The 15,334-nt window shown below is 59.4% G+C and overlaps 1 protein-coding gene across 8 annotated transcripts in view; it reads left to right on the top strand.

Moving 5' to 3' along the window:
* The window catches only part of STK32C (serine/threonine kinase 32C), a 97,365-nt gene that overhangs the window by 63,785 nt on the left and 18,246 nt on the right, over positions 1–15,334 (top strand). For all 8 annotated transcript variants that reach the window (XM_042959875.1, XM_042959880.1, XM_042959874.1 and 5 more), the window contains one exon: positions 1,727–1,782. In XM_042959875.1, coding sequence (XP_042815809.1) covers positions 1,727–1,782 — 56 coding nt within the window. The remainder of the gene's footprint in view (positions 1–1,726; positions 1,783–15,334) is intronic.

Below are 15,334 nucleotides of genomic sequence, written 5' to 3'. Positions count from 1 at the left end.
TAGGAAGTGCTCAAAACCACAGGGTGCTGTGCACTGGGTTACACATCCCCCTTCCCTGTCCCGGAAGCGGGCCCAGGGAAGGCCACGGGGCTAGCCAGTGTGGAGCCAGGCCACAGCTCCCCACGGTGCTCGCACTCTCTGCTTCCATGCCCCCCAGACCTCTGAGCGCCTCTTCCCCGCGGCCTCTCCATCCAGGAAGCCCACCATGATAACCTAGCTTTCCAGGGCATAAAAGTGCAGGGTGTGGGTTCCCTTGTGCTCCTGACCGTGGTCTCATACACCTTGGTTCCTGTTTTCCTGTTCTGTTCCTCTCCTGGAAGGACCTGAAGTCCAGGATTTGTGGTTTCTCTAAAACCAGGGATTGTGCTGGCTGAGCCCCCTTGCTAACCCTTGGCCCGGTGGTGCCCCTACTCGGGGCCCAGCACCGTGCCGGCCGAACCCTAACTTCTCCTCCGGGGCTCGCTGGGCTGGACCTCCCAGCGCCACGTGCTGGGCCTTGTATGGCAGATGCCCTCCGCAGGCTCAATGTGCTGTTCTCGCTCTCGGGGTGGGAACGCCACGGCCCTGGTCTGCCGCTCCCTGTAGGGGCGGCCCAGGCCACAGGGCTCGTGGGCATCTGGAGACCCCGAGTTTCTGACAGGTGTTGGGGGCACATGGAGCCAGGTTTGCCCGGTGCACAGGCATGGGGGGCACGGACTTGGAGATGCAGACCTAGGGGGGCACAGACTTGGGGACGTAGACCTGGGGAACAGAACTTGGGGGGCACAGACCTGGGGCACAGGTGGGGCCCAGCTGGTGGCCTGAGAGTCAGCTGGGGGAGCCCCAGCCAGGACGGGGAGGGGGCAGGTGTAGAAAGCAAGGCTGGCTGGGGCTGCCTGGAGCCCGGAAATGCAAGAGGGAAGGAAACACGGCATCAGGTTGAGAGCAGAAGCGGGAGCCCCGGACTGGCGACTCCAAACTGCTCTCACTCACAGATTAACGCTCCCCGGGGCACTGTGTGTGCCTGGCGGGGAGCATCTTTTCTGAGAGTTGTGACAGTTAACAAGGCTGCGATTTCTAACGACCCCTTTCTCTGGGAGGGGTTCATGTCTGGACAAAGTTGATAGAAACCAGGATCTGGGTGGTTCACCCGTGGTCCCCACAGGCCCGGGGACCGCCCTTCGGAAAGTCCCTGTTATTCACCCTGGGACTGTGGCAGGCTCCCCTTTAGCTCATTCAGCGAACCCACAGGCGACCACCCCCAGGAGATGCGGCAGGAGGGTGGGGGGCCTGCTTCCAAGGCTCTGGGCACCTGGGACCCCTGGGACCCTGCTTGCAAGGCTTCATGCGTCGGGTGCAGCTTTCAGGAGGGGGTGTCTGGGTGCCTGGGACCGAAGAAGGGCTGTTCCGGGCACCATCGGCTCTGTTCACGCCCCATCCCGGCTGTGGGTCCGTGGGTGTGGTGGCCTGGCCTGACCCCGCAAGGAACCCAGAACAAGGGACAGCATGGCCCCTAGGGCCCACCTCTCTGCCCTGGCCCAGGCGCTCCCTGCTTTGCACAGGAGCCTGACTTCCGCCTTCAGCCATCGCCCAGGCCCGCTTCCAGGGTGAAGTGTGTCACTGGGGGGCCGCAGGGGGCTCCCTGCAGCGGTGGGGGGTGGCCTCGGGGGGCTGCTCCAGCCCCAGGCGTGTGGAGGGCACGGGTCTTTCTGCCACCTGACCCGGCATCCCTCTGTTTTTTCTGCAGTGAACTTCGACCACTTCCAGATCCTTCGGGCCATCGGAAAGGGCAGCTTCGGCAAGGTAAGGCGGAGCCAGCAAGGAGGCCATGACGGGACCAACCCCTCCGCCCGCCAGCTCTGGAGAGGCCGGCCCCAGCTGTGCCTGTCAGGGGGCCTTGTGGACAAGCTGGCGACGTGGGGGGTGTCAGGGGCACTAGGGGGCCTCACTCAGGAGCACTAGGGTCTTTAGTCCAGGTCTTTGGGGGGCTTGTAAGTCAGCCGGGAGCTGAGGGTGCAGACGGCACAGCTCTGGGCTCCGCGGGACCGAGACCCTGACCCCTGCTCTCCAATGGGGCGGCTTTCCTTAGAAATGGGCCGGCTCGCGGCCTCAGAGGGAAGTGTCGTAGAAGCCCCTGCTGTGGGGAGGGGGTGGCGGCAGATGTCCAGTGTCCGGGAGCCGCCAGGACACTCGGACACCATTGTTGCAGTTGGAGCCCAGAGGCCAGGCAGCTTCTCCAGGGGAGCAGAAGGCAGGACTGGGGTGCAGGGGAGCACGGGTCTCACCCAGAACAGCCGTGCCGCTGGCTCCTCGAAATAGGCCTGTGCGGAGACCGTCTCCAGTTCCTTCTGGCCACATCTAACTTCCTGATTGCTGCCTCCTAATGTCTAGAGATTGGGGGTAATTATAACTCAAAGAGGCTTAACGAGCGCTCCGGGAAGGTTAAAATTAGCTCTCGGGACTCTGCCTTGATGGGTCTGTCGTAAATGGGTCACTTCTGAATGGATAGTTTCTTTTCGGCAGATAAGGAGGCTTGGCAGATGAGGCCTTTGGCCCCCTCTCCGCACAGCTGTGTGGGTGCTGTGGCCCAGGCTGCCCAAGGCCTGGGCAAGTCATAAACCAGGGCAATTAGCTCCTTTGCAGGAGTTCACTCAAGCACTCTTTCATTAGGGAGAGAGTATTTTAACATCTGCTGGTCAGGCTGACCTCTGCCCTCCCTGCTTCTCCCAACTGAGTGTAAATTCTGTCCCCTAGAGCCACAGAGAGCGTGGGGAAGGTCGAGGGGCAGACAAGGTGGGGCTTAGGGTTAGGGTTAGTTAGGCATTGGAGGGCACCAACCCTGACCAGGATTCAAGACTGGCTTCTATGGAGAAACATGGAAGTCATGCAGACATTTGGAAACGGACTGAGGAGTGGTGTTGGGGACTGACCTGGGGCAGCCATTTCACTGTCCCCCCACTCCCCATCCCTACCATCCCCCTCATACGCTGCTGAGCACCACCACCCCCCACAGCGTCTGCAGAACCCCAGGGTTCTGGCTCCTCTGACCAGTTCTTGGCTTTAAAAGCCAGCTGGCCACAGGGTCCCGGAAACAGAGCTCTGCGGGGTGGTGAGGTGGGGAGGGAAGGGAGCCACAGGGTCCTGCTGAGACTTTACCCTTAGAAGCTGCCGTGTAGTGGGAGGACTCCTTCCTGCTCCCTAACGAGGTTGCAGCTGAGGGGTGCCGTGTGCTGGACGGGTTTCCGGACTGTGGACAGACCTGGGCTTTGGTCCTTCCGGCTGTTCTCGGGGGCTAGGGCAGTGACCCCGCTGGAGAAGGAACGAGGATTTGGAGGCTCGCCACAACCGGCTCCACGTGTGTGTGGCTTGGCCCAATGTGCCTTTCTGTGCGCGGCCTTATTTCAGATGTCTGCATAGACTCAGCCCCACGTGGACACCACAGTCAAGACTGGCCTTGTAAGAATGACTCTGAAAGCCGCTCTTGGTCGAGTGGGTGTAAACATTCGGAGCTCACGCATGCCCCTCAGTGAATGGGAGCAAAGCGGTTGGTGCCTTTGGTGTGAGCAGTTACCTTGTGGCCGCCCCGCCCTTCGGGACAATAGCTCCGGAAAATGGATTATCCAAGCTTGCTGTACCCGGTCCTTGGGTACAAAGACTGCTTAATGTTTTCGTTTCTGTTTTTTCCTAGGTGTGTGTGTGTGTGTGTGTGTGTGTGTGTGTGTGTGTGTGTGTGTGTGATAAATTACACGTAACAGGAAACGTACCATTGTAACCATTTGTAAGTGTGTGGCTCAGGGCCGTGGAGCGGGTTCACACTGCTGTGCGAGAAACCCCTCCGTCCACCTCCGTCGCCTCGACTCTTTTCCTCTAGTAAAACCGAAACTCTGCCCCTATTAACCACCACCTCCCCTTTCCCTCCCAAGTTCCCGATTCTTGGAGAAATCACGTCCCGGGGAGCGTGGGAGCAGGTGGTGCGAGTCCACCGTCTCGGTGCCGAGAACCCCCGGCTCGTGGGTCGAGGAGCCTTGTCCCGGCTCTTCTGACCAGGCGAGGAGCCTGGGAGCGTCCCCAGTGCAGGAGGCCGGGAGGGCGGCCGCTGCCACGGACCCTCGAGCGCTGCCCGTGCCTGGGCTGGGGGCCGGGGGAACCGGCGCGCCCAAGCGGGTGTGAGCCCAGCTGCGTGCCTCGCTCCGGGACAGGTGACAGCTCAGGTGAGCAGGTGGAGCAGGTGCGCGCCTCCGCGGGGACGAGTGTGACAGCCATTGGCAGGCGCTGTCTGCCGGTGCCCTGGGCCTCCGGTGGCAAGTGAGCCTTAGTCCAAGTGAGCCACACAGGGGACGGTCAGGTGGGAGGAGAAGGGCCCGGGGAGCCGTCCGCGCCGCTCTCACCAGGCAGCCCTCTGATTGGCTGGGTGCGGCCCTGTGCTGCGGCCCGGCACCAATCACGCGGGGGTGCTGGGGCACTTTGATTGGCCCTGGCGGTCACGTGAGCGGGCCAGGTTGAGGGGGGCAGAGGGGTGCCCACAGTGGCTGCGAGCACGGAACTGCGAGGCTCTGTGACCCCTGGGGCCTCATGTCACGTCCGCGCGTCCCGGCCGGGCTGCTGGGCGGGGGCCCTTCTGTACTCCTCCCCAAACCACCCCAAACCCTCTGCGGGGCTGCGCCCCACTCCTCCCCGGGGCAAGGGGCGGCCCTGCCTCCCCAGCTGCCCTTTCCCTGCGGCCGTGACACTCCTCGAGGGCCGGGCACACCGCCTTTTCGGGGTGGATGTGGTGGGGGTCGGTGAGGTGCACCCCTTCCCGCCCCCTCCCCGCCCCAGCCTCCCGCTGCTTCTCCTTCCAGCTCCCTCCGGCCCCCTCCCTGACCCAGGCCGTCCAGGACTGCCCTTCCCGAACCCTCCCTGCCCCTTCCCCGCCCCCAGCCTGTCCCCTCCCCGCCCCAGCCTCCCCCTGCTTCTCCTTCCGGCCCCCTCCCTTACCCAGGCTGTCCTGGACCGCCCCTCCCGCGCCCTCCCTGCCCCTTCCCCGCCCCCTGTCGCCTCCTGCCCGCCCCCAGTCTGCTCTCTCCCCGCCCCTAGCCTGTCCCCGCCCCGCTCCCGAGTGCCACCGCCCCCCCCCCCCCCCCCGCCCCTAGCCTCCTCCTCCCTGCCCCCCTCCCCTCAGCTTTCTGCCCCTGAGGCGCTCGAGTCAGCCCTGCGCCCTTGCTTTAAGACCTCTATTACTGTGTTTAGTCAGAACAAAGCAAACACTCAGGGTTGGAAAAGACTTGTTTACTCCATCAGAAATTTAACCTTGCACCTGGCCTCACTGTCCCTGGGCCACTGGCGGGCTGCCCTGTCCCTCCCTCCCTGGGGACCCCAGGGTCTGTACTGGCTTCCTACCCCCTACCACTAGGGGGTCTTCTAATCAGTCGTCCCCCTTCCCGCCCCCCCTGCTCTTACAAGATGCCTGCTGTCCTCACGTATGTTTCCAACTGAACTTTTACCTAAGTTTTGTCATGATCGAAATAAACATGAAATCTGGGTAGGAATTATATGTAAAGATTAAGAGAAGGCTGATGTTACCTAGCTAGAGATCTAGTATATTTTTGTTCAAATGTTGTCATATATTTTCATATTAATCCCTCACATTTTACTGTTTATTATATATCATTCTTGTAGTTATCATATGTTGAGCTGTTGTGCACATCGTCTCTTTTTGTTATTGTGAATAGATTTTATTTTCTAAGTTTTTTTCCAGCGTATTGGAAAGTGGAGACCCTGTCACCCTCCTACCCCTGTTCCCCTACGGCTTCTGCTGCCCTCTGACTGCCCTCCCTTGGCTGCTGTGGCCGAGGACTTGAACGGTCACTGGCTGCGGCTGATGTACCCAGCCGGGGTGGGGGGTGTGGAGTGGGGGGGTCTGGCTTGGCCAACCTGTACTCCCACTCCTGACTGAACCAGGGGCATTTGGGACTAAATGTCCTCCATGCTGGAAGGTCTGGGCTCCCGGTGATGCTGTCTCTGGCGCAGAGGCTGGGTCCCCACTCACGATGGGCTACAGAGCCTCCTTGAGGTGTGCACCTGGTCAGGCCGCTGGATCGTCAGGAAGCAAAGGTTGAGGCAACAGACGGGCACAGCCCTTTATAGGAAGCAAAGGCCTGGCTCCTGGGCATGGGGTGTCCCTTTGTGAGTGCAGAGTCCCCTGACCTGGGTGCGTTCTTCGCAGTGGTCACGATGTGGTATTTGAGCGGGAGTGTCCCAGCCTTTGTCCTGTACCCCAGCCCCTTTTGGCCCCGTGGCCCGGTTTTGTCTCTGGGCAGATTTCTGCCCTTCACTGGCCGGGCCTCCTCCTGCCCGCAGCCCTGCGTGTCCCGCACCCCAGGGCACCGTTTTCCTCTCTGAACTTACAGAAAGGCTGGGCTGGAGCTCACACAGAGGCCTCTGGGAGTGCCTACTGCTGTCGGTTTTCAGGTGGGTGGGCCTGGCTGCCTTCTGCCCACCACCCGGCCCAGACCCGTCAGGAGGCCGTGGGTTCTGAGTTAGGGCACTTGCTGTGAAATCTGGCCCGGGGACACTCTCCCATCCCCCCCAGGGTCCAGCTCTTGTGGGAGGGCTCTCGCTGGGCTGTTACTCGTGGAGGGAGGAAAGCACTGGCCAGCCTCTCGTGTCGTGGCCAGCTTCACATGACGTGGGCGGAGCCTCACGCGATGTGGCCGGAGTAGCGTGTCTCGTATTTCTCCAGTTTATGGGGAAACAACTAAGATAGGGCACAATGTACCTTGGCCACAGACCCCACTAATTCAGGAACCTTCTGACCCCCCTGTGACCCCAGCTCCTGATATGGTCTCTGGAGATGAGGTGGGCTGGGAGGAAAGAGCAGTCCTGAAGCTTATGACCCTGTTTGTGGGAACGTCCCAGGACTGCCCTGGCAGCACCTGAGACGACGCGAGTGACCAGCCACCCAGAGCTACAGGATCTCCAGTTGACCCGGGATGAGCCCCTCTGGGGGCTTCACTATCCGTAATGGCAGAAGCGCCTCGGGGAGAGAGCGGCGGTGGCCGGAGCTCCAAGGCGTCACGTTCCTGCCGCTCCTGGACCCGGTCACATCCTGAGACGTCCAGGCACCGGGTCTGGACTCTGGATCTTAGAAACCATGCTCTTGTTCCCGTCACATGCTTGACGGTGACCCCGCCACGCAGGTCGCTCAGGGAACCTCGGGAAGCTTGGCCGAAGGCAGGCGGGCCGCGGTCGGCAGTGTGGGCGGGAGCCTGCAGCTGGCGGCCTGGCGCTGGTCACCTTGGGACGCACGTGCCCACACCCTGGTTCTCCCCCAAAGTTCCACCCTCTTGGCCACACAAATGACCCTGGACAGTGAGGGTTCTCATCCCATCCCACAGGGAGCCAGCGCGCACACACACACACGCACACATACACACACACACCTGCCAAAATCAAAATCCAAACAAAGGCAAGCAAATAGAAAATTATCCACGTTGGTGGTAGAAGTTGAAACCTTGAATAGGCCAATGAACACAAGAGAACTTGAAAGAAATTAAAGCCCTGCCGTGAGAATATCCCACGGGACCGTACGGCCCATGCATCCCACTTCCGGGCGGGCCCCCTCACGAACTGAAAGCGGGGTCTCAGACACCCGCACCCCCGTGTTCACAGCAGCACACTTCACAGGAGCCCACAGGTGGAAGGGACGCGAGTGTCCACCGTGGACGAGTGGACAAACGGTGGTCCGTCCATGCAGTATCGTTCAGCGTTAAAAGCAGGGAAAGGCTGACGCCTGCTCCAACGAGGGTCACCCCTGAGACCCTGAGTTCTGGCTCATCTGACCCGGAGCCCCAGGCAGGGCTGGTGAGGCCCAGGTTGCTCACGCCCCAGGCCCTGAGCCCTGGAACACTAGTGGGGGGGGGGCTTGGCCTTGGCCTTTCTCCGGGTGCCGGACCGGCTCACAACTCTTACCCGGCGCCCTGGGCCTCCTGCACGGCTGCCTTTCCGTCTTGGTTCCACTCTGCAGAACCCATGTTCGGATTTAAATTTCATAAGTGATCCTATGAGCAGCTATTACCTGGGGTGCCCTGATAGGAAGAGTGTAGCCACAGAGCCACCAGCCCGATGAGGGACCCTGCCTAGCTGACCTGGGTCAGTCTATTCTGCCCCCAAAAAAGGGACCCTGCTGGGTGGGGTGCGGTGGGGCTAAAGGGCAGTGACTCTGGAGGGGAGAGGGATGCCGGGGACCAAACAGACCAAGCCCTAAGGAGTCGGGGGAGGGGCACAAGGCTCCGGTCGGAGAACCAGGTGCGTTGGTGGGAGGGGCCGTGGGCGGTCCGTGTCCAGCGAGAAGGAACTGGACAGGGGCAGCGGGGAGGGCGGAGGCCGAGAGCCCAGCCTCCTTCCTCTCCCTACCACAGGGAGCTCACTTGGTGGAGGGGTCGGCTCTGGACACCCCCCAGGCTGAGGGCAAGGCCAGGACGGGACCTGCAAGGACCCGCACCTTCGGACCCAAGAGACCCAGCGTGGCAGGTTCCCCTGGGAGCAGCATCGAACAGACCACGGGCTTCGAAGTGGGCCAGAGCACAATGTGAACTTGCTGGGTTGGTCTCTGGGTCACCCAGGCTTCGATTTTGTGCCTTAAAATAGCCATCTCCCTAGAGGCTGATTCTGGAGAAGGATGCTCACACCTGCTTTCTCATTCTTGTCCCCGGACAGCGTGAGTGGTCATCGTCCTGGCTGCGGGGCTGCTGGGGGACTGACGCCCGAGAGGTGCACCTGGTTCTGGGCCGAGTGGCTGGGGCGGGCCACGTGGGTGGACGGCGGAGGGTGAGCCCACAGCCCGCCAGGGACGGCCGCCCCCACGTGTGTCCTGAGTGAGAAGGGAGCTTCCTTTACTAGGCCGGTGCGGCTGCCTGGACGCTTCAGGAGTGGGAGGCGGTGTGGGCGCCCTGGACCAGGCTGTCCCAGGAGCCCCCCGGGTCCATCTCCAGTCTGGGTGTCTGGCCACCTGTGGGCTTTGCCGCCTCAGGTTCCCAAGGCACTCAGCCCTCAGCCCCCAGGATCCCAACCCCCAGGCCTCCCCCAGCGCCAATGCTGAGCTCCCCCCACCCCCCACCACAAACCTGCCCATCCTGTGGGCTCTGCCGCTTGGGGAGGCAGCTCTTGGGGTTCACCCGGTGCTACTCCTGAGGCCCCTGCTCAGGCCTCACATCTTCTAATTTTTAGTTTTTAATTTTGAAAAACGTCAAGCACATGGGGTGCCTGCGGGGCTCAGTCGGTTAAGCGTCCGACTTTGGCTCAGGTCATGATCTTGCAGTCTGTGGCTTCAAGCCCCACGTTGGGCTTGGTGCTGACGGCTCAGAGCCTGGAGCCTGCTTCGGATTCTGTGTCTCCCTCTCTCTCTGCCCCTCCCCCACTCACGCTCTGTCTCCCTCTCAAAAATAAATTTTAAAAAACATTGAAAAAATAAAAAATAAATTGAAAACTTCAAGCACAGGTACAGACGGGGGGTAGGAGAGCATTTCCGCACCCCCCGGGCATTCCAGCTCTGTGGACGCGTAGTTTCAGTGCCGGCCGCTGCCCGCCTCCCGCCCACACTCCGGGAAATGACCCCGGGAAAGTGTCTCCCCTTATCGGCATTTGCAGCGTGTGTCTGCGAGAGGGGGAGACTCTCCTCCAGCATGACCACGGCCCCTCCCACGCCTGAGATGCTTCACGCCAGTCGCTCGTACCAGGTTCACGTTCCCCGACGTCTCACAAATATTCCGTGGTTTGATGGCGATGGCCCATGCGATGACGCGCAACGCCATCCACACGAGGGCCGTCCGGGACAGTCCGTGGCCCCGCTCCCCGTGGCCCCGTATCCCCATGGTCCCTCTGTGGGCCTCCTGGTCCCTGACGTGCTCCCACCTGCCTTGTGTGCATCCGTCATGGTCTCCACCTGCAGGGAGGGTCAGGTTCGACCCCGCCGCACCCCCCACCTCGTGGTCCCCGGCAGAGCGTGGCGGCCAGCTATGACCACCGCTACCCGCTCCTTCCGGGGGATTGTTCTCTGATGAGCTGGCATAGTTATTTACAAAACAAACTTGCCGTCAGCGAAGTTTGTAGGGAACAGCTCGTGCGGGTTAAAGGCCTTTGTCCCCTTCACTGAATGGCGCTCCAGGACGAAGGGGATCCCCCCTCCTCCAGCGGCTACTGGAGCAGCGCTCATTGGCGCAGTGACTTTGTGGGCGGGACGCGTCTGCCACCCTCCAGTCCACTTCATGATAAGCAAGGTTGTGCATCTTTAAGTGTTAGGAGGCCAAGTGACGGGCCTTTGCCTGTGTTTCTATCGAGTTGATGGTCTTTTTTTTTTTTTTAGAGGCTCATTGAATACCAGGGATGTTAGCCCTTCGTTTCTGATGTCAGTTGCGAATATTTTCCCCGTGTGTTGTCTTTCAGTTTTATGTGTCTTTTCCACATAAAAGAGCTTTATTTTTCTGTAGTCTTGTTTATTGACCTTTCTCCTTGTTGCCAGAGGTTTTGTGTCCTGGGAATGTTGTCCCTGCCCCCACCGTGTTTTCTTTTCTCACACCTACATCTCATGCATCGTGTTAGAACTGCGTCTGGAATCTGTTCTGGCTTGTGGCTTGTCATGAATGAATCCAATTGTGTCTTTTTTTTAAATAGTGGTTCGGTTATTCCAACATCGCTTATTAAGAAGTCCACTTTCCCATAAATTTGAGCTGCCACCGTTATGCTACACGAAGCCTTTCTGCGGCGGTCTGTTTCTGGCTTCTCTCTTCCTTCCCTTTGGTCTGAACACCTGTCCTGCCCCAGGACACACTTTCACGGGTGAAGTTCTAGTGTCTGTGGTCACTGCCTTGCTCTCCTTTTAAATGTTTTTTCTGGGGGCGCCTGGGGGGCTCAGTCGGTTGAGCGTCCGACTTCGGCTCAGATCATGATCTCACAGCTTGTGAGTTCGAGCCCCGCGTCGGGCTCTGGGCTGACAGCTCGGAGCCTGGAGCCTGCTTCGGATTCTGCATCTCCCTCTTTTTCTGCCCCTAACCCACTCACATTCTGTCTGTATCTCTCTCAAAAATAAATAATAATAATAACTTTAAAATTTTTTAAATGTTTTTCTGCCTATTTTTGCTTGTTTTCCCAAATGAATTTTAGGACAAGCTTGTCAGCTCCAGGAAAGGTGGACCGTGCTGATAAAGCCCCTGGGGAGGGAGCCAGAGGCAGGTGGCCCCGGCCTGCCGTGCACGTGCTCAGCTCACTCCTGAGTCCTTCAGGAGAGAATCAGTCTCCCTCACTTTCCGGTGCTTATTTGATTCTGTCTGATGCAGACACAAAACAAAGTCGTCGAGGTGGCTGTACGTCTTCCATTGGGTTTGGCCTGGACGCTGGGCCCCGTGTTTGCAGGCTGGAATGGGGGCTTCGTGGGGACCGACTGCACTCTGCTTCCTCGTCCTCAAGACGAGGGTGCTGTGGGGATTACATGAGAAAATGGAAGTGGACCCCCACCCCCGGTACCCGGGTAGCTGGTCGAGGGCCTGTCTGTGGATGAGGGGCCCCGTGTGGCCAGGACATGCCTGCGGTTGGCTCGCTGAGCACCCTGCTAGGACCGTGGGGCAGGAGCCTGGCCACACCTGCTCCTTCTGCCTGGAGAGGAAGCGTCTCTGGACGGCACTGGACCCTTCGCCACATGTTTATCAAAATGTCCTCACTATGTGCCAGCCCCGTTGCAGGTGCTGGGAAACGTGGGAACGAGGCAGACAAAATCCTGCTCCGCAGGGCAGTCTGGCATGCAGAGGTCGGCACGCCCGGGAGATCCTGATCCCAGCTCTCCCCCGGCGAGGGGCGGCCCCGCCGTGGGGTCTGGACGTGGGTCCCCAGGTCAGTGAAGCCGCCGTGGGGTCTGGACGTGGGTCCCCGGTCAGTGAAGCCGGGCACCCTCGGGAAGCTGGTGCCATGGAGGCCGGGCTCCCACTCTTCCCTCCATCCACAGCCAGACGGCCTTTCCCGTGGGGAGAAGCTCGCCAGGTGGGACCAGGAGCCAGTTTCATTATGATGTGTTGAGGCTCCAAGGACCTGTCATCAGGCATTTGCTTTCTGGGGAGCAAAATTACTTGGAGAGGAAAAGAGCTTGGGGTGAATCACTACATCTGCAAAGCGCATAAACAGCGTTGAGCGAACACGGCAATTACCCTCATTGCTCAGCAGCTCTTCCGGGCCGTGCTGGCCAGCCACACTCACAGGGACCCCCGGCCGCCCGCACTCGCAGGGACCCCCAGCCGCCGCACTCACAGGGACCACCCTGGGTCCTGGGGTCGGCACAGTCCACTCCTCGTGCGACCATCCGGTTCCATTTCTTCTTAGTCCACCCAAGTCGATTACTGGAGGAAGCGGCTCAGAAAGCCGTTTTGTTCGAGGAACCGATTGGACGGCCCCAGAGGCTCAGTCGTGAAAGGCCCCAGCGCTCCCGCTCCCGTTCTGTGGTTGCTGCCCGTGTGGCCTGCGCACCCGAAGTCCCCGCGAGCAGGGATGGCACCAGACCGGGCAGACCGTGGAGGCCGGGCCGGTCGAGCCTTTCCGGCCGAGGGGGGTCGCCAGCCCTTTCGGGGGAGCCCCGTGGCCGATGTGAAGGACGCCAGGGTGGAGCCCAGGGCCCCTCCCGGACAACTGTCGAGTGCCCGGCGGCCCGTGGGCCTCCCAGAAGTGGTGTGGTCAGGCCCCGGCTGGAGGACACAGGGGGTCAGAGGGGGCTGCAGTGGGGCCACGTGACAAATGGCCCGGTTGGCAGGGACAGAGGACAGCGGGTGTCAGGCAAGGGCAGAGGCTGGGGCCCAGCGGGCAGGGTCTCCGACACCAGAAGGAAGCAGGGTATTTTCAGAGGCGGGCACCTCCAGAAGGTGCGGGGAAAGGATCCGTGTCCTGGGGCCGCTAAGGAAGTGGTACAGCTTCAAGGCCTCCGACGACAGAAGTGTATCCTCCCACAGCTCTGGAGACCAGAAGTCCAAAGTCGGCGTGTCCTCTGGGCTGGGTCCTCCTGAGAACCCGCAGGAGGCAGACTTTGCTCTGTTAGGGTTTGCCGCTAAGCCCGAGTAGTCAGCTGACATAAGACACGTTTATTTAGTGCAAGTCTTAGGTGGCCCAGGAGCCCTCGTGAGGTCATGGAGCCCCAAAGAAGTGGCCGGGCCCACGTGTTTTCATGTCGGGTTGGACAGAGGCAATGTGGAAGAGTAACCACACTCTGGGGGGACCGGAAGGTGAGAAGCAGGTCTGTCCAGAAGTCTCTCGGCCTTACCTCCCTCCTGGTGCAGGGGGGACATCTTCCACCATCGTCCGCGTGGGGGGTGTTCTCTGTTAGGAAGGAAGGGGGCGCCTTTCTCGCACCTGCTGTGTTGTAAATGTCTCAGCTCATGATGTTGTGCCCGAGTGGCGAATTTCAGCGACACCCCCGCCCCCGTGAAGCTCCCCGAGCGTCACAGTCCAGGCGCCGAGTGGACGGCCTGCTCCATCGCTCGTCAGTCCCGAGGGTAGGTCAGTTCAGCGAAACGGGTTTCAGCGTTGCAGGTGGTGTCCCCGCAAAGCCGCGCCTGTCTCTAAGGTGTGAGCAGTCGGGTATTTAATGAGAAGCGTTTCTGTGGAAACGAAGACAAGACAAAGGTTGACGTCGGACTAAATCATAAACCCAGACAGACTCTGAGCCCGGAGGGCGGTCAGCGGGGATTTTAAGTGACTGGTCTCAGTGCCTCTGGATGGTGGAGGGAGGAGAGACGGGGGCAGTGGGTGCGTTTCCTGGTGTTTGGTTGGAATGTCTCTGGTGGCCTGGGGCGTCGCGGGGAGCTTCCGGAGTGGCCCACGCAGCCGCATGCACGCGGTCTGCTGGCGTGTTCTCTCTGAAGTTATATCAGCTTGTCCAGCTGCTTTGGGCTTTGGGAAAAGGGCAGTTTTCATTTTTAGTTTTTCCAAGTCAGAAAGATCGGGGGGGGGGGGGAATCTGGAAATGTTAATTATTGACAGAACGCACAAAATGGCAGGAGGCAGTTTACAAGGAAGAAGCGTGGCACCGCGGACACCCCACGTGGCACCGCGGACACCCCACAAAGGGTATCATCGCTTTTATCGAAACAAAATTCCCCCCCACAGTAACCCCCATTTTCATTAAAGACGATTGAAGTGAGACTCATTTTTTTGCAAACTAAGTCAAGGCTCATCAAACGTGGCCTCATCAGTTATGTAAGTATGGCGAGAATAGTGACTGACCGCATAGGCCCTTTTAAGTCAGCGTTGCTGGAGCTTTTATGAGGAATCTCGGATCAGATGTAGGCTCTTGAGGCTAAGAAACCAGGTCAGGCTTTGCCTTCAGGACCTAGAAATTTGGATGAATTCCTGTCTTCTCCGGGTCCCCGAGGTGTCCTGGGATTCCTGGGTCTGTCAAGAAGTGACGTCTTTACTCAGCTGCAGGGCCAGGAACCCGTGAGCAGGCATCAGGCTGGTATTTCCGGGCCCGTGGTAAGCGTGGACCCCGTCAGCTCAGAGGAGGAGTTTCTCACGTCTGGCCGAGTGATTCCATGTGCCGCGCTTTCAAATGTGGCCTCCCGGTCAGTCTTGGTGACAGAACCGATGGTTTTAATCACGTCCTACTGCTAAGAGAACAGATTCCCGTTGAACCTACACAAATCATCAGCGCGAAAGTCAGAGTATTTAGTAGCAGTTGCTAAATTTTGGAGGAATCAGGTGGGGAGAAAAGCCAAATGTCCCCATCCCATTCCAAAGCTATAATCTACCAGACGGCTGTGAGCTATAGACAGCTTGAGAGAAAGGAGAAATAGGATTTCTTAAGTCTGGAAAACCAAACATTAAGGAACCAGCCATGTTTCAAACAAAGGTCAGAGATGTGGTGATCTCCCTCACGGGTTCCTTCGGTCCCGCGTAATTAAATCTGGTGTGCTCCATCCCGGGCTGTCAGCTTCTTCAGAGTTTCCGAAGGTCTCCTCTGGCTCAGGGGCATGATCACACAGTTTCCAGAAACCTCTCTGCCAGGGTCCCCGTGGAAGCCGGTCCCGGACTTCCTGCAGATGAAACTCTCTCGTCTGTACGTGGTCATAAGAAGCTTTCCACAAAGTGTCGGTAAACCAGTGACCATCTCCAAACAGGGACACACTGAAAACAGCCGTAGTTAAAGATCTGATGACAGTGTATTGCAAAAGGTGATGCAGTTGACAAGGAAATTAGGTTATTTCTACGGTATGTGACGTTTTAAGATAATTGGAATTACGACCGATTAAACAACCGCTAAGGATGTTGATAAGCTTCCAGCCATTTTACATAACTTCTGAAACGTGTGTATCACAGCATATGTGCATACAAATGTAACATAAAG

Source organism: Panthera tigris, chromosome D2, assembly GCF_018350195.1.
Source record: "Panthera tigris isolate Pti1 chromosome D2, P.tigris_Pti1_mat1.1, whole genome shotgun sequence".
Taxonomy (NCBI): Eukaryota; Metazoa; Chordata; class Mammalia; order Carnivora; family Felidae; genus Panthera; species Panthera tigris.
Note: the sequence above shows the minus strand (reverse complement) of the source record. Positions and strands in the feature narration are given on the sequence as shown.